Source organism: Hyla sarda, chromosome 7, assembly GCF_029499605.1.
Source record: "Hyla sarda isolate aHylSar1 chromosome 7, aHylSar1.hap1, whole genome shotgun sequence".
NCBI lineage: Eukaryota > Metazoa > Chordata > Amphibia > Anura > Hylidae > Hyla > Hyla sarda.
In genome coordinates this window covers 210,898,278-210,917,227 of record NC_079195.1, presented here as the reverse complement: position 1 = coordinate 210,917,227, position 18,950 = coordinate 210,898,278, and the positions used below count along the sequence as shown (strand labels likewise).

General features: G+C 46.8%; 2 protein-coding genes across 2 annotated transcripts in view; one reads left to right on the top strand and one right to left on the bottom strand.

The window, feature by feature from the left end:
• LOC130283291 (uricase-like) overlaps window positions 1-18,950 on the bottom strand; it is a 36,902-nt gene that overhangs the window by 17,038 nt on the left and 914 nt on the right. Inside the window, exons 2-3 of the mRNA XM_056532553.1 lie at window positions 10,074-10,292; window positions 529-645 (exon numbers count right to left, since the gene is read on the bottom strand). Of these exons, the coding sequence (XP_056388528.1) occupies window positions 529-645; window positions 10,074-10,292 (336 nt within the window). The remainder of the gene's footprint in view (window positions 1-528; window positions 646-10,073; window positions 10,293-18,950) is intronic.
• The window catches only part of DNASE2B (deoxyribonuclease 2 beta), a 43,174-nt gene continuing 39,227 nt past the window's right edge, over window positions 15,004-18,950 (top strand). The window contains exon 1 of the mRNA XM_056532548.1: window positions 15,004-15,031. Within this exon, the coding sequence (XP_056388523.1) occupies window positions 15,019-15,031 (13 nt within the window). The 5' untranslated portion in view covers window positions 15,004-15,018. The remainder of the gene's footprint in view (window positions 15,032-18,950) is intronic.

Here is an 18,950-nt window from a genome sequence, read left to right as displayed (position 1 = left end):
TAATGAGGTCATAATGATGGGTATGGTAAGTAATGAGGTCATAATGATGGGTATGGTAAGTAATGAGGTCATAATGATGGGTATGATAAGTAATGGGGGCATAATGATGGGTATGGTAAGTAATGGGGGCATAATGATGGGCATGGTAAGTAATGAGGTCATAATGATGGGTATGGTAAGTAATGGAGGCATAATGATGGGTATGGTAACTAATGGGGGCATAATGATGGGTATGGTAAGTAATGAGGTCATAATGATGGGTATGGTAAGTAATGAGGTCATTATGATGGGTATGGTAAGTAATGGGGGCATAATGATGGGTATGGTAAGTAATGAGGTCATAATGATGGGTATGGTAAGTAATGGGGGCATAATGATGGGTATGGTAAGTAATGGGGGCATAATGATGGGTATGGTAAGTAATGGGGGCATAATGATGGGTTTGGTAAGTAATGCGGGCATAATAATGGGTATGGTAAGTAATGGGGGCATATTGGTAATGGTAGGCATCAAAGTAACTACAAATACCTTTTCAAAGCGTCTCCATGGAACTTCTTCGATATATACTTTTGCTTGTGTAACATGGCTGAATGATGTGAGGAAGTGATTACAAATTTCTAGCGAGAAATCTTCAATGGTTATTATCTATAGAAGAAAATGTAAAATAAAATACATTAAAAGGAGAGCTGCACATAAGTCTTTCTGTCAAAAGCAAAAAAAAATAAATAAATAAATAAATAGTAAAAAAATAAAACTTAGGCTCCAATAATCTCCATATGGTAAGAAGTATAGATGCTGAATACAGTGGATGCCACCAGAGTGAAATAGCATATATTTAAAGTGGTACTGACATTTAAAGGGATTATCCAGGAAAAAACTTTTTTCTATATATCAACTGACTCCAGAAAGTTAAACAAATTTGTAAATTACTTCTATTAAAAAATCTTAATCCTTTCAGTACTTATGAGCTGCTGAAGTTGACTTGCCAGACAGAAAAGAACAACTCAACTTCCGAAGCTGATAATTATTGGTGTCACGATGCCGGCTGGCAGGTAGTGGATCCTCTGTGCCAGAGAGGGATTGGCGTGGACCGTGCTAGTGGACCGGTTCTAAGCCACTACTGGTTTTCACCAGAGCCCGCCGCAAAGCGGGATGGTCTTGCTGCGGCGGTAGTGACCAGGTCGTATCCACTAGCAACGGCTCACCTCTCTGGCTGCTGAAGATAGGCGCGGTACAAGGGAGTAGGCAGAAGCAAGGTCGGACGTAGCAGAAGGTCGGGGCAGGCAGCAAGGATCGTAGTCAGGGGCAACGGCAGAAGGTCTGGAAACACAGGCAAGGAACACACAAGGAACGCTTTCACTGGCACTAAGGCAACAAGATCCGGCAAGGGAGTGCAAGGGAAGTGAGGTAATATAGGGAAGTGCACAGGTGATTACCCTAATAGGAACCACTGCGCCAATCAGCGGCGCAGTGGCCCTTTAAATCGCAGAGACCCGGCGCGCGCGCGCCCTAGGGAGCGGGGCCGCGCGCGCCGGGACAGAACAGACGGGGAGCGAGTCAGGTAGGGGAGCCGGGGTGCGCATCGCGAGCGGGCGCTACCCGCATCGCGAATCGCATCCCGGCTGGCAGCGGGATCGCAGCGCCCCGGGTCAGAGGACGTGACCGGAGCGCTGCAGCGGAGAGAGTGAAGCGAGCGCTCCGGGGAGGAGCGGGGACCCGGAGCGCTCGGCGTAACAGTACCCCCCCCCTTGGGTCTCCCCCTCTTCTTGGAGCCTGAGAACCTGAGGAGCAGACTTTTGTCAAGGATGTTGTCCTCAGGTTCCCAGGATCTCTCTTCAGGACCACAACCCTCCCAGTCCACTAAAAAAAAATTTTTCCCTCTGACCTTTTTGGCAGCCAAAATTTCCTTGACCGAGAAGACGTCCGAGGAGCCGGAAACAGGAGTGGGAGGAACAGATTTGGGAGAAAAACGGTTGAGGATGAGTGGTTTGAGAAGAGAGACGTGAAAGGCATTAGGGATACGAAGAGAAGGAGGAAGAAGAAGTTTATAAGAGACAGGATTAATTTGACACAAAATTTTGAAAGGACCAAGATAGCGTGGTCCCAACTTGTAGCTAGGGACACGGAAGCGGACATATTTAGCGGAGAGCCATACCTTGTCTCCAGGGGAAAAAACGGGGGGAGCTCTTCTTTTCTTATCCGCGAACCTCTTCATGCGTGAAGAAGCCTGTAAGAGAGAATTTTGGGTCTCTCTCCATATAATGGAAAGGTCACGAGAAATTTCATCCACAGCGGGCAGACCAGAGGGCAAGGGGGTAGGGAGGGGGGGAAGAGGGTGACGGCCGTACACCACGAAAAATGGGGATTTGGAGGAAGATTCAGAGACCCTGAAGTTATACGAGAATTCGGCCCATGGAAGGAGATCTGCCCAGTCATCCTGGCGGGAGGAAACAAAATGTCGCAAATAATCACCCAAGATCTGGTTAATTCTTTCTACTTGTCCATTGGACTGGGGATGATATGCAGAGGAAAAATTTAATTTAATCTTGAGTTGTTTACAGAGAGCCCTCCAGAATTTAGACACGAATTGGACACCTCTATCCGAGACAATCTGCGTAGGCAACCCGTGAAGACGAAAAATGTGTACAAAAAATTGTTTAGCCAACTGAGGCGCAGAAGGAAGACCAGGAAGAGGGATGAAATGTGCCATTTTGGAGAATCGATCAACGACCACCCAAATAACAGTGTTGCCACGGGAAGGGGGTAAATCAGTAATAAAATCCATACCAATCAGAGACCAAGGCTGTTCGGGGACAGGCAGAGGATGAAGAAAACCAGCGGGCTTCTGGCGAGGAGTCTTATCCCGGGCACAGATAGTGCAGGCTCGCACAAAGTCCCCAACATCCGTCTCCAGAGTCGGCCACCAATAGAAGCGGGAGATGAGTTGCACAGATTTCTTGATGCCCGCATGACCTGCGAGATGGGAGGAGTGACCCCATTTGAGGATACCGAGGCGTTGGCGTGGAGAAACAAAGGTCTTTCCTGGAGGAATCTGCCTGATGGAGGCAGGAGAAGTGGAGATCAGGCAGTCAGGTGGAATGATGTGTTGCGGAGGGAGATCAACTTCAGAGGCATCCGAGGAACGAGAGAGAGCATCGGCCCTAATGTTCTTATCGGCAGGACGAAAGTGAATCTCAAAATTAAATCGGGCAAAGAACAGAGACCACCGGGCCTGGCGAGGATTCAGCCGTTGGGCAGACTGGAGGTAGGAGAGGTTCTTGTGGTCGGTGTAGATAATAACAGGAAATCTTGAACCCTCCAGCAGATGCCTCCATTCCTCAAGTGCTAATTTAATGGCTAGAAGCTCTCGATCCCCGATGGAGTAGTTCCTCTCCGCTGGAGAGAAGGTCCTAGAGAAAAAACCACAAGTGACAGCATGCCCGGAAGAATTTTTTTGTAGAAGAACAGCTCCAGCTCCCACTGAGGAGGCATCAACCTCCAATAGGAAGGGTTTGGAAGGGTCAGGTCTGGAGAGCACGGGAGCCGAAGAAAAGGCAGACTTGAGTCGTTTAAAGGCGTCTTCTGCTTGAGGAGGCCAGGACTTGGGATCAGCATTTTTTTTGGTTAAAGCCACGATAGGAGCCACAATGGTAGAAAAATGTGGAATAAATTGCCTGTAATAATTGGCGAACCCCAAAAAGCGTTGGATAGCACGGAGTCCGGAGGGGCGTGGCCAATCTAAGACGGCAGAGAGTTTGTCTGGATCCATCTGTAGTCCCTGGCCAGAGACCAAATATCCTAGAAAAGGAAGAGATTGGCATTCAAACAGACATTTCTCAATTTTGGCATAGAGTTGGTTGTCACGAAGTCTCTGAAGAACCATACGGACATGCTGGCGGTGTTCTTCTAGATTGGCAGAAAAAATTAGGATATCGTCCAAATATACAACAACACAGGAGTATAACAGATCACGAAAAATTTCATTGACAAAGTCTTGGAAGACGGCAGGGGCATTGCACAGTCCAAAGGGCATGACCAGATACTCAAAGTGTCCATCTCTGGTGTTAAATGCCGTTTTCCACTCGTCCCCCTCTCTGATGCGGATGAGGTTATAAGCGCCTCTTAAGTCCAATTTAGTGAAGATGTGGGCACCTTGGAGGCGATCAAAGAGTTCAGAGATGAGGGGTAAGGGGTAGCGGTTCTTAACCGTGATTTTATTAAGACCGCGGTAGTCAATGCAAGGACGTAGGGAGCCATCTTTTTTGGACACAAAGAAAAATCCGGCTCCGGCAGGAGAGGAGGATTTACGGATAAAGCCCTTTTTTAGATTCTCCTGGACGTATTCGGACATGGCAAGAGTCTCTGGGGCAGAGAGAGGATAAATTCTGCCCCGGGGTGGAGTAGTGCCCGGGAGGAGGTCGATAGGGCAATCATAAGGCCTGTGAGGAGGTAGAGTCTCAGCTTGTTTTTTGCAGAAAACATCCGCGAAGTCCATATAGGCCTTAGGGAGACCGGTTACTGGAGGAACCACAGAGTTACGGCAAGGGTTACTGGGAACCGGTTTTAGACAGTTCTTGGAACAAGAGGACCCCCAACTCTTGATCTCCCCAGTGGACCAATCCAGGGTTGGGGAATGAAGTTGAAGCCAGGGAAGTCCAAGGAGAATTTCTGAGGTGCAATTGGGGAGGACCAAAAGTTCAATCCTCTCATGATGAGATCCGATGCTCATAAGAAGGGGCTCCGTGCGGAAACGTATGGTACAGTCCAATCTTTCATTATTTACACAATTGATGTAGAGGGGTCTGGCGAGACTGGTCACCGGGATGTTGAACCTGTTGACGAGAGAGGCCAAAATAAAATTTCCTGCAGATCCAGAGTCCAAGAAGGCCACAGCAGGGAAGGAGAAGGCAGAGGCAGACATCCGCACAGGCACTGTAAGACGTGGAGAAGCAGAGTAGACATCAAGGACTGTCTCACCTTTGTGCGGAGTCAGCGTACGTCTTTCCAGGCGGGGAGGACGGATAGGACAATCCCTCAGGAAGTGTTCGGTACTAGCACAGTACAGGCAGAGGTTCTCCATACGGCGGCGTGTCCTCTCTTGAGGTGTCAGGCGAGACCGGTCGACCTGCATAGCCTCCACGGCGGAAGGCACAAGAACAGATTGCAGGGGACCAGAGGAGAGAGGAGCCGAGGAGGAGAAACGCCTCGTGCGAACAGAGTCCATATCTTGGCGGAGTTCCTGACGCCTTTCGGAAAAACGCATGTCAATGCGAGTGGCTAGGTGAATAAGTTCATGTAGATTAGCAGGAATTTCTCGTGCGGCCAGAACATCTTTAATGTTGCTGGATAGGCCTTTTTTGAAGGTCGCGCAGAGGGCCTCATTATTCCAGGACAATTCTGAAGCAAGAGTACGGAATTGTACGGCATACTCGCCAACGGAAGAATTACCCTGGACCAGGTTCAACAGGGCAGTCTCAGCAGAAGAGGCTCGGGCAGGTTCCTCAAAGACACTTCGGATTTCAGAGAAGAAGGAGTGTACAGAGGCAGTGACGGGGTCATTGCGGTCCCAGAGCGGTGTGGCCCATGACAGGGCTTTTCCGGACAGAAGGCTGACTACGAAAGCCACCTTAGACCTTTCAGTGGGAAACAGGTCCGACATCATCTCCAGATGCAAGGAACATTGGGAAAGAAAGCCACGGCAAAACTTAGAGTCCCCATCAAATTTATCCGGCAAGGATAGGCGTAGCCCAGGAGCGGCCACTCGCTGCGGAGGAGGTGCAGGAGCTGGCGGCGGAGATGACTGCTGAAGCTGTGGTAGTAACTGTTGTAGCATAACGGTCAGTTGAGACAGCTGTTGGCCTTGTTGCGCTATCTGTTGTGACTGCTGGGCGACCACCGTGGTGAGGTCAGCGACAACTGGCAGAGGAACTTCAGCGGGATCCTGTGCCGGATCTACTGTCACGATGCCGGCTGGCAGGTAGTGGATCCTCTGTGCCAGAGAGGGATTGGCGTGGACCGTGCTAGTGGACCGATTCTAAGCCACTACTGGTTTTCACCAGAGCCCGCCGCAAAGCGGGATGGTCTTGCTGCGGCGGTAGTGACCAGGTCGTATCCACTAGCAACGGCTCACCTCTCTGGCTGCTGAAGATAGGCGCGGTACAAGGGAGTAGGCAGAAGCAAGGTCGGACGTAGCAGAAGGTCGGGGCAGGCAGCAAGGATCGTAGTCAGGGGCAACGGCAGAAGGTCTGGAAACACAGGCAAGGAACACACAAGGAACGCTTTCACTGGCACTAAGGCAACAAGATCCGGCAAGGGAGTGCAAGGGAAGTGAGGTAATATAGGGAAGTGCACAGGTGATTACCCTAATAGGAACCACTGCGCCAATCAGCGGCGCAGTGGCCCTTTAAATCGCAGAGACCCGGCGCGCGCGCGCCCTAGGGAGCGGGGCCGCGCGCGCCGGGACAGAACAGACGGGGAGCGAGTCAGGTAGGGGAGCCGGGGTGCGCATCGCGAGCGGGCGCTACCCGCATCGCGAATCGCATCCCGGCTGGCAGCGGGATCGCAGCGCCCCGGGTCAGAGGACGTGACCGGAGCGCTGCAGCGGAGAGAGTGAAGCGAGCGCTCCGGGGAGGAGCGGGGACCCGGAGCGCTCGGCGTAACAATTGGAAGGTTAAGATTTTTTAATAGAAGTAATTTACATATCTGTTTAACTTTCTGGAGCCAGCTGATATATAAAAAAAAAAAAAATTCCCCCTGGAATACCCCTTTAAATACATTTTGACATGTCGCACGGGCAAAAGGTGTGGTCAGTCATTGTTTTGGTGCGGATCTCTATATCTAGACAGGAGAGGGGTGTCCATATGTAGTGGAGTTCAGCCCCTGATCCTTTCTGACTGTTGCACGTGACCTGCCAGCATAGCACAGGGGGAATGGCAATCCCAAAGCACGAATTGTCACCGCAGAACAAACGCCAGAGATCCGGAATTCAAAGAAAGGCTTCAAGTTTTATTTCCACACCATAGTGTATACATGTGCAACGTTTCGCCTATGTGCCTTTGTCAAGCAAAACAAGTAATGGGATGGAGTAATAAGTGGATAAAAATATGACTTTATTAATAATTCATTACATATTAAAAACAAGAAAAGACATCATACAGAGGGAGAAAACAACTTGTGGTGGAAAAGAGGGCGTCACTCCAGAAAGTCCACAATGTAAACTATAGTATTAAATACATTTCATACGTTGTACTACTGCTCATTCTATTGCACAATCCCACAGTTCATATATACATATGTAAGACACCCCTGTAATAAATGTATTATTTTGCAATTGCATTGCTGTAAATTGTAATATCGGCGCTGCGCCAGTGGAGCCTCCGGCCAATCACCGCCTGTGGGCGGGTGGTTTCCTTGATGCTCCACTGATGCAGCGCCGACGTCATACCGAATGTGCGCATGCGCCGGGGTGCCCGTACTTCGCTCTTCCGGCGCTGTATCCTATCCGGCCGGTCATGTGATGCGGTCATGGGACCGCTATCATGGCCGCGCCGGGGACGTGGCGACCGGAAGTAGCGGAGCCTGCGGGTCCCGGCGTCATGCGCCGATAGAAAGGTATGTCTTACCTGGCAATTTATGACGTGGATGTATGTTATTGGACGGGGACCATATAAAAAGCAGCTCCTGCTGAGAGGACGCCACCCCCAGGACGAAGGACAACCCGAAACGTACGTTGGGGTGGCGTCTCTCCAGCGGTCCCTCTTGTATTTGCACTTTGATTCTATTTATTGGTATGTATACTGTCTCTAGGCACTTTACAGTTGTTGAGGTTTTTCCTCTATGGGATTGTGCAATAGAATGAGCAGTAGTACAACGTATGAAATGTATTTAATACTATAGTTTACATTGTGGACTTTCTGGAGTGACGCCCTCTTTTCCACCACAAGTTGTTTTCTCCCTCTGTATGATGTCTTTTCTTGTTTTTAATATGTAATGAATTATTAATAAAGTCATATTTTTATCCACTTATTATTCCATCCCATTCCTTTGTATTTGTTCTTAGTATAAGGAGTGTATAGTAGGGCCATATGTAACAACACTATATATATAGGTATCATAGATCCCTAATTATAATAATATATAATATTTTGTGCCATAATTTTGGTTATAACAAGTAGTACAATAAAGCTTACTTAAAGGGGTACTCCACTGGCCAACGTTCGGAAGATTTAGTTCCGAACGCTGTGTGCGAACTGCAGGGGTCGGCCACGCCCCCTCAATGCAAGTCTATGGGAGGGGGCGTGACCGACCCCCGCAGCGCGCACACAGCGTTCGGAACAAAATGTTCCGAATGCTGGTCAGTGGAGTACCCCTTTAAGTAAGCTTTATTGTACTACTTGTTATGCTTGACAAAGGCACATAGCCGAAACATTGCACATGTATACGCTATGATGTGGAAATATAACTTGAAGCCTTTCTTTGAATTTGGGATATCTGGCGTTTGTTCTGCTGTGACAATTCGTGCTTTGGGAGAAGGGTGTGTTACAGCTTTGCTCCCCGATCCTGCACTTACTCGGACTCACTGCAGGAGATGGGCTCCATTGTAAAAGTGACATGTGCGTCTCCTGGCTATATCTAACAATAAGTGGGGGTCTCAGCACTGAGACCCTGACCAATAAAAAGTTTTGACATGACTGGCAGACATTTCAAATGTTTTTAAATGACAGCAAAAATAAAACATAATAATAATAATAAATATATGGCAAAGAAAAACAGGCGTCAAGATGCTGATAGTACGGCTCCCATCTCGGGCTGCTCACTTCGGCATGGAAGACAAAGATAGCGTGGGGCGCTCAGAGGCGACTGCCGGCGGTTTCACGCATACAGGTGCGCTTCTTCCGGCCTTGAGGCCGGAAGAAGCGCACCTGTATGCGTGAAACCGCTGGTCTTGAGGCCGGAAGAAGCGCACCTGTATGCGTGAAACCGCCGGCCTTGAGGCCGGAAGAAGAAGCGCACCTGTATGCATGAAACTGCTGGCCTTGAGGCCGGAAGAAGCACACCTGTATGCGTGAAACCGCCGGCCTTGAGGCCGGAAGAAGCGCACCTGTATGCGTGAAACCGCTGGTCTTGAGGCCGGAAGAAGCGCACCTGTATGCGTGAGGCCGGAAGAAGAAGCGTACCTGTATGCGTGAAACCGCTGGCCTTGAGGCCGGAAGAAGCGCACCTGTATCCGTGAAACCGCCGGCAGTCGCCTCTGAGCGCCCCACGCTATCTTTGTCTTCTATGCCAGAGTGACCAGTCCGAGATGAGAGCCGTACTATCAGCATCTTGACGGTGAGTGCAGGACGCCTGTTTTTCTTTGCCACATATTTATTATTATTATTATTATTATGTTTTATTTTTGCTGTCATTTAAAAACATTTGAAATGTCTGCGCCCCTGTATGCGTGAAACCGCCGGCCTTGAGGCCAGAAGAAGCGCACCTGTATGCGTGAAACCGCCGGCCTTGAGGCCAGAAGAAGCGCACCTGTATGCGTGAAACCGCCAGCCTTGAGGCCGGAAGAAGCGCACCTGTATGCGTGAAATCACCGGCAGTTGCCTCTGAGCGCCCCACGCTATCTTTGTCTTCCATCCCAGAGTGAGCAGCCAGAGATGGGAGCCGTACTATCAGCATCTTGACGGTGAGTGCAGGACGCCTGTTTTTTTTGTCACATATTTATTATTATTATGTTTTATTTTTGCTGTCATTTAAAAACATTTGAAATGTCTGCGCACCTGTATGCATGAAACCGCCGGCCTTGAGGCCGGAAGAAGCGCACCTGTATGCGTGAAACCGCCGGCAGTCGCCTCTGAGCGCCCCACGCTATCTTTGTCTTCCATGCTGGAGTGAGCAGCCCGTACTATCAGCATCTTGACGGTGAGTGCAGGACGCCTGTTTTTCTTTGCCATATATATTTGTATTTACTGGGTTTCCCATTGTCTGTACTATCCATCTCGAGGAGCTGTGTATATAGGTACCGGTGCCACTATTCCTTTTTCTTATTGTATGATAATAATAATAATAATAATAATAATTACCCCTTTTAGTTTGGCCAAGGCATAGACAGTATTTTTTATTGTATCTGTGGGAATGATGTCGCCATTATCCCCTTCCAGGTAATCCTTCTTTGACTTTAGGGTGAGTTGAACAGAGGCCTCAATCTCCTTTATAAAATGCTGCTTGCCTTCTCTCTTGATCTGGAGAACTTTAACTGCGTCCTTTCCATAACCTGTACGTGAAAATTCCACACCTGAGTCCTGAAATAGAAACAATATATTAGAATTAAAAAAAAAAAAAAATAAATTACTAAAGTACTATTGCACTATATGGATTTTGTATAAGGAAGACAATCAATCCATACATCCTATTAAGTCATAGGGACATCTGCTCAGAAACCCCCTATCTGAACCAGTGTGGGGAACAGCTCTGCTTAATTTAACAAACAGCGCCACACCTGTCCATTGGTTGTATCTGGTATTGCAGTTTAGCTCAATTGAAGTGAATGGGTCTGAGCTGCAATATGAAATACAACCTGTGGACAGGTGTGGTGCTGTTTCTAAAAGAAAGCTGCCATGTTTTTCTAAGCTTGGACAACTCCCTTTTAAAAAGAAATGCAGCCAATCTGATGATTTCATATGTCATAGATATATGTGGGATTATGTTTACATCTCACTTTTACTATGCATTCAATGTATGTATTGGGGAGCACACCCATAGGCTATAAAGGGTTACCCCAACATACAGTGTTATGTCCTATATATATATATATATATACGATTGAACCAATCCACACTGACCGATTAGTGACATCATACAGACACCACCAATACTATAGAATAAATGATTAAAGAACACTTTAGGCTAGGTTACACTGTGTAAGTGCTCCCATTAGTCGTATCCATTGCCAATGCCATCCTGATGAAGACATATACTGTAAAAAGGATTTTAAAGGGGTACTCCGTCCCTAGACCTCTTATCCCCTATCCAAAGGATAGGGGATAATATGTTTGATATTCACATGACGAAGAAAAATGAAAGCCGGCCACTCACCATTTCTTGTCTTCAAGCTTCTTTATTTATCCAAAAAGATACTCACATAACATGCTGGGGAGAGAGACTTACATCGGGAGGGGGGGGGGTCTACAGATAGGCATGAAGTGCTTCTTCAGGCCGTACAACCTTATCTGAATCAGTGCATCATGTATACAGGTAAGGACTACAGGTGATCACTCACTTCTGGCTACACCCACACACGTGATGTTCAACGTCATTGCTATGTCTGTTCTGTCATTTAGCCCTAGAGGGCCTGTTGTATTGGATCTGATTATCCAGTGCAGCTCCCTTTAGAGGAGTTTTTTTTTCCGTGCGTTCTCCTGCCATTGCTTCTACTTTTTCAAGTCCCGCAAACCGCAGGACCTCTGAGTTATTTTCATGCGATTCTCTTACGTGGGATAAAAGACGGGGAGCGCCCTGCTTGCCAGTACTTATAGAATAAAAATGTTCCCTAATCCGCACAAACAATTGTCGTCCCATCTTCCCCACGTTAATAAAAGTCGCATGGGCAGAAAATAGCATACACTATATTTTTCGAGCGACACGTTATTAACTCATTTACTGTATGGGGAATCGGACCTATCCTCAGGTATTTGGTTGCCATATTATAATTGCATAAATTGCAATTCCTGCATTTTAGATTTCCTTTAGGTATAAGGTCCGAATACATAAAACGAGCATCTGGTGATCAGTCCCAAAGTTTCTTCACTAAGCTTGAAAATAAAATAGTGACGCTTCAATAAGAAGCGTGATCAATTCATAAGGGACAAAAAAGACTACGATGCCGACCAAGTCTTTTCATGGCACAATAAATCTTATATGCCTGGATCTATCACTTTAAAAGGAAATAAAAATAAGAAGCGGAATCAAAAAGCAAAGCTGGAGAAACCAGTAGCAACAAACATCGCTTAAAGCCTTACTTAGAACAAAGGAGTCAGATACACATGAGCAGCAGTGGATGATTCATGAAGAGCCTCCATCAGTCCCTTAAGAGAGAGAAAAAGAAGCATGAGACGAAGTAGAAAGAAAAAGCAATGAACAAGAAATACCCCAACGAGCAAAGAACAAGAAATACCTCAACAAGCAAAGAACAAGAAATACCCCAACGAGAAAAGAACAAGAAATACCCCAACGAGCAAAGAACAAGAAATACCCCAACGAGAAAAGAACAAGAAATACCCCAATGAGCAAAGAACAAGAAATACCCCAACAAGAAAAGAACAAGAAATACCCCAACGAGAAAAGAACAAGAAATACCCCAACGAGAAAAGAACAAGAAATACCCCAAAGAGCAAAGAACAAGAAATACCCCAACGAGCAAAGAACAAGAAATACCCCAAAGAGCAAAGAACAAGAAATACCCCAACGAGCAAAGAACAAGAAATACCCCAAAGAGCAAAGAACAAGAAATACCCCAATGAGCAAAGAACAAGAAATACCCCAACGAGCAAAGAACAAGAAATACCCCAACGAGCAAAGAACAAGAAATACCCCAACGAGGACAGAAAAAAAGAAAAGTAACCACCTGGAAATCAGCAGTGTAGAGTCTAATGTCATGAATTTAACTAGTGACTGCCTGGACAATGCTACGATATCACTCCTGTCGAAAGGTTTTAATTATGGTTTGACCGAGAAGTTTAATGAAACACAATTTGAGATTGATTTGGCTAAAGCAATAAGAGACATTAGTCTGTAAAAAAATTTCTCTAATAAAAACCCCATTGAGCATGTTACATTGGAGGGTGAGACACCAGTAGTGATAGGACCTTTGGGTTTCTTCCCTAAATAATTCAATGATGTAGATAGAGAATGCATTAATATGTTGGCAGTGGGTTTGGAGGATTTCCAATTGCTGGATGAGAGGTCTACCAACCCAGGTAAGAGGTATTTTTCTAAAGGGAAAAAGTCAACATTTTCTCCTCCAATCCCCCAAGGTAGTAGTCTTGACCTTTTTTCCAAAGCAGTAATGAAATATGTAAAATCTATTCTGTATCCTCAACCCAAATCCAACCTAACTGAAGCGGAAGCAAAAACATTAAAGGTATTAAGAGAAGACCTAGTGGTGATACGTGCAGATAAGGGTGGGAGTGTAGCCGTCTTAGAAAAAAAGCAATACATTGAAGAAGCCGAAAGGCAATTACCTGATGGAGAGACATACACTACCCTTACTGCCGATCCCACTGGGAAAACTCTGTCTAATCTGAAGTCCTCCCTTTTTTCTACTGTAGAAAGAGGAATATTGTCTAAAAAAGACGGAGAAAAATTGATTCCTGATTCTCCTAAGCCACCAAAGTGGTATCATTTACCGAAAGAGCCGACCCCTGGGAGACCTATCGTTGGCGAGGATAGACTCAGTGACAAAGCATTTATCCCAATATATAGATTGGCTATTGAACCCTCTGTTATCCTCTATCCCATCTTATATAAAGGATACCAGACATCTGCTACAGATGGTTGAAGAAATGCATTGGGAAGAGGGGTACAAATTATGTTCTGTGGATGTAGTCAGCCTGTACACCCGCATCCCACATGATGCAGGTGTACAGGCTGTGAGGGAATTTTTGCAGTACACTGACAGGTCTGAAGCATTTATTGATTTTGTTGTCACAATAGAAAAATAAATCTGGCACTGTCACTTAAACTTGTGAATCTAATCCTTCCAATATAATAGCTAATGTAGCAGTCTATGCTCTCCTATGGATGTTGCTGCACACTAGAGTATACATGTACATAATGAAAACCCAAAAGAAGAAGTAAGGAGCAACTCACCCAGCGATTCGGAGATTACGAGATAGATCACATCACGGTCAGGCGGGGATGCAGCAGGGAGGCAGTAGATGAAATGGGGGGAATCAGGCGTCGGGCCACAGCCGTACCGCACCATTTGGTGCTTCGTCAGGCCCCTGCGATGGCAACCAAATACCTGAGGATAGGTCCGATTCACCATACAGTAAAGGAGTTAAAGGGGTAGTTCAGTGCTGAAAAACTTATCCCTATCCTGAGGATAGGGGATAAGTTTCAGATTGCGGGGGGTCCGACCGCTGGGGCCCGCCGCGATCTCCTGTATTGGGCCCCGGCTCGCTGGCCAGATAGCGGGTGTCGACCACCGCACGAAGCGGCGGCTGACACACCCACTCAATACAGCGCTATGGGAGAGCCGGAGATTGCCGAAGCCAGCACTCCGGCTCTGCCATAGAGTTGTATTGAAGGGGCATGTCAGCCGCCGCTTCGTGCGGAGGTCAACATGCCCCCTTCCCACGGGCTGCTGGGGGCCCCATACAGGAGATCGCGGGGGACCCCAGTGGTCGGACCCCCTGCAATCTGAAACTTATCCCCTATCCTTAGGATAGGGGATACGTTTTTCAGCACTGGATATCTCCTTTAATAAGGTGTCGCTCGAAAAATATAGTGTATGCTATTTTCTGCCCATGCAGCTTTTATTAGGTGGGGAAGACATGACGACAATTGTTTGTACGGATAAGGACACATTTTTATTCTATACATGTTCTCTCCGTCTTTTATCCCACGTAAGAGAAACGCATGAAAATAACCCAGAGGTCCTGCGGTTTGCGGGACTTGAAAAAGTAGAAGCAAAGGCAGGAGAACACACGGATGAAAAACTCCTCTAAAGGGAGCTGCACTGCATAATCAGATCTAATGCAACAGGCCCTCTAGGGTTAAATGACAGAACAGACATAGCAATGTGTTTCTGAATCTCAGACAAGTCCATCTCTGACGTTGAACATCACGTGTGTGGGTGTAGCCAGAAGTGAGTGATCACCTGTAGTCCTTTCCTGTATGTATGATGCCCTTATTCAGATAAGGTTGTATGGCCTGAAGAAGCACTTGTTGTCTATCTGTACCCCCCGATGTATGTCTCCCTCCCCAGCATGTTGTGTGAGTATCTTTTCAGATAAATAAAGAAGCTTGATGACAAGAAATGGTGAGTGGACGGCTTTCATTTTTCTTCGTCATGTGAATATCCATATACTCTTCATAGCCTGAGCACCGCCATATGTCCACGCTGCAGTAGAAGCCTAGCCCCAATACCATTACCTCCATATTGCCGTAGTTGCCGAACATACCTACAAGCTTATTTGTGTTTGATAATATGTTTCATAGTGGGGGTGCTGCTGCTGGGGACCCCCGCGATCTCCCTGCTGCACCCGGCGTTCATTTAGAGCGTCGGGTGCAGCGCCGGAGGCTCGTAACGTCACGACCGCACCCCGCTCGTGTCTTAATGGCCACGCCCTCTCAATGCAAGTCTATGGGAGGGGGCGTGACGGCCCATAGACTTGCATTGAGGGTGTGTGGCCGTGGCATCACGAGTGGGGCATAGGCGTGATGTCACAAGCCTTCACCCTGCATTGCCAGTCATCCAGCACGGAGCGAAGTTCGCTCCGTGCATCGGATGTCTGGGGTGCCGCAGGGGGATAGGGGATAAAACATCTAGGGATGGAGTACCCCTTTAAGTAACTCTGTTCGGGCTGTATGCCCTTTTTAAAGCAGACTCTAAAGCGAGGATTGCTGGTTAAAATAGTGCATATGTCCCAAACAGAGTCGCTTGGTGACTCCTTTAGGTCCATGGAAATCAATAAGGGGCCCAGTCGCAACTGTGACCTCTGCAAACCCTATAGCTACACCACTGTTTGTACACATCCAAATAAGGAAAGTTGGAATAAGTAATTCTCTACTACGACAATTATGGCTGTCCCCAAACTACTACCAAAGATCGTCTCACTTTGCACGATCACAACTGCCTGACATCCAACAGTACCAACACCATAGCTTAAAAACACACTCACATACATAGCCATGTACGCTGTTGTTGTGATGTATCAGCTGGATGCACCCCTGGGTGGGAAACACTGGTATAATATATAGTGCAACATTCCGGGAGTTGATGGATTGGTTGGATAAATACCGGCCATTACATTGCCAGCATTTTTAATATAAAAATATTGGAAGGGTGGCCAAAATACCTGTGCTGGTTAAGCTATATGTGGTAATGGCGGGGTGTGTGGTACAGGGCAGGTGTTGTTGCCCTGGGGGCAGATGGTGTTCGTGACACCATGGCGTGGTTAAGCCTTAACCACCCGAAGGTATACTGCTGGATCCTGGGCTAGGCACGGGGGGGGCAATGAAGACACTGGCGCCAAGTTATGGACAATGGTAGCTTTACTGAGGGTAGACAGATGTTACAGTCTATGCAGTACAGCTAGGGCCCAAGGAGGGGACTAGTGACACAGAGACCTTGCAGGTTTGCTGGGACTTGTAGTAGACAGGAGAATTTAGTGCAGGCCACTCTGGATAGACTTGACTGACAGGACTATGACTTTAGCTTAAGGACTTGACTTGAGGCCTCCAATGTTCTGGACACACACACTAGGAGGACTTGACTGCACTGGACCTCAGGAACAAGAGAGAGAAGCTCCACCCAGGGTTTATATGGGGGAGACTAGCCGGGAGCCATAGGTCACTGTTGGGGTCAGCTGGTCACTAGTACCTTCTTGGTAACAATCACATGGTACATTTTATTAAGCTACAACACACAATATAATACACAACATATTTACATGGGGGAAACAACTGGAGGGGGCCCTGGGGACACTGAGGGACACTGCCTGACAGTGCAGGAGAGTACGGGGAAACACCATCCGGTACTGGGCCACCACATATTTACTGACATTATACCTATAAAGCTATGTGTACATGCAACATTTTGAGACTAATTTTAAGACCTAAATCATCATCCTTACGTCTCAGAAAAATACAAAAAATGTGTTCTTCAATCCACTGAACAACATCTGTCAGTTCCAACGTCCAGTTCCAGATGTAGGTTTATTTTTCATTATAAGCTTCATAAAATTATGGTAAGCGCAAGAGGTTTATTTTTGCCCGATTTAGCTTTTTTTGGCATGTTTTATGGCTGGTTTGCAAATCAGCTTGTGGTGGCCCAGTATGGGAGATATTGCCCTGTACCCTTGCTGTCCTGTCAGGCAGCCTCCTTCAGTGTCCCCAGGGCCCCTTGCACCTGTTTCCCCCCTGTACATATGATCTGCAGTGCATTGTATTATAAAATGTGTTGTATCTTTAAAGGGGTATTCCAGGCAAAACATTTTTTTTATATATCAACTGGCTCCGGAAAGTTAAACAGATTTGTAAATTACTTCTATTAAAAAATCTTAATCCTTCCAATAGTTATTAGCTTCTGAAGTTTTCTGTCTAACTGCTCAATGATGATGTCACGTCCCGGGAGCTGTGCATGATGGGAAAATATCCCCATAGGAGCTGCTGGGACGTGAGTCATCAGAAAACAGTTAGACAGAAAACAGCAACTCAACTTCAGAAGCTAATAACTATTGGAAGGATTAAGATTTTTTAATAGAAGTAATTTACAAACCTGTTTAACATTCCGGAGCCAGTTGATATATAAAAAAAAGTTTTGGCCTGGAATACCCCTTTAAGAGTTATGTCATGTGATTGTTACCCAGGAGGAACCAGTGACCAGGTGATCCCAAGAGTGACCTATGGGCTCCCTGCTAGTCTACCCCATATAAGCCCTGGGTGGAGCTTCTCTCTCTCTCTTCTGCTGGGGTCCGGTGCAGTCTTGTCTAGTGTGTGTGTCTGGAGTGTTGGAGACCTCAAAGTCCAGTCCTGCAGCCACCATCAAGTCATGTAAGCTCAAGTCACAGCTCAAGTCAAGTCAGTCCCTGTCATCTGTCAAGTCAGCATTGTCTGCAATCAATTGTCCAGTCCTACTACAAGTCCCAGCAAGTCCTTAAGGTCTCTGCGTCACTGGTCACCTCCTTGGGCCCTGGCTGAACTGTATAGACTTTACCATCTGTCTACCCTCAGTAAAGCTACCGCTGTCCGTAACTTGGCGTCGGAGTCTTTATTGCTTCCAAGATCCAGTGGTATACCTTCGGGTGGTTTTAGGCTAAACCATGCCTTGGCGTCACGAATACAAGGGGTTAATGCCATCTGCCCCTAGGGTAACAACATCTGCCCTCATCACACCCTGCTACCACAAGCTGTAGCCCAAAATATGATTATGTATAAACACATGGAAAAAAAACATTCAAAATACCAGAAATGGATAGGGGATAAGATGGCTAGGGGCGGAGTACCCCTTTAACAACATCTTCTAAAGACTTTTATAATGCTATTTTCTGGATCGACATAAGCAGTAATTTCTAGCAGTCAAACTAGGTGTCAATTCTAAATGTTGCTAAAAGAAAAACTCAGATCAGAATTACTAACCTGAAGTATTAGATTGAAGTATTAGTTGTTACTGATTTCTACAGGATACAAAGTGTGGACCTCCAGATGTTGGTGGTCTACAAAGTGTGGACCTCCAGATGTTGGTGGTCTACAAAGTGTGGACCTCCTGATGTTGGTGGTCTACAAAGTGTGGACCTCCAGATGTTGGTCGTCTACAAAGTGTGGACCTCCAGATGTTGGTCATCTACAAAGTGTTGACCTCCAGATGTTGGTGGTCTACAAAGTGTGGACCTCCAGATGTTGGTCGTCTACAAAGTGTGGACCTCCAGATGTTGGTCGTCTACAAAGTGTGGACCTCCAGATGTTGGTCATCTACAAAGTGTTGACCTCCAGATGTTGGTGGTCTACAAAGTGTGGACCTCCAGATGTTGGTGGTCTACAAAGTGTGGACCTCCTTGGTGATCTACAAAGTGTGGACCTCCAGATGTTGGTGGTCACAAAGTATAGACCTCCAGATGTTGGTGATTTCCAAAGTGTGGACCTCCAGATGTTGGTGATCTACAAAGTGTGGACCTCCAGATGTTGGTGATTTCCAAAGTGTGGACCTCCAGATGTTGGTGATCTACAAGGTGCGGACC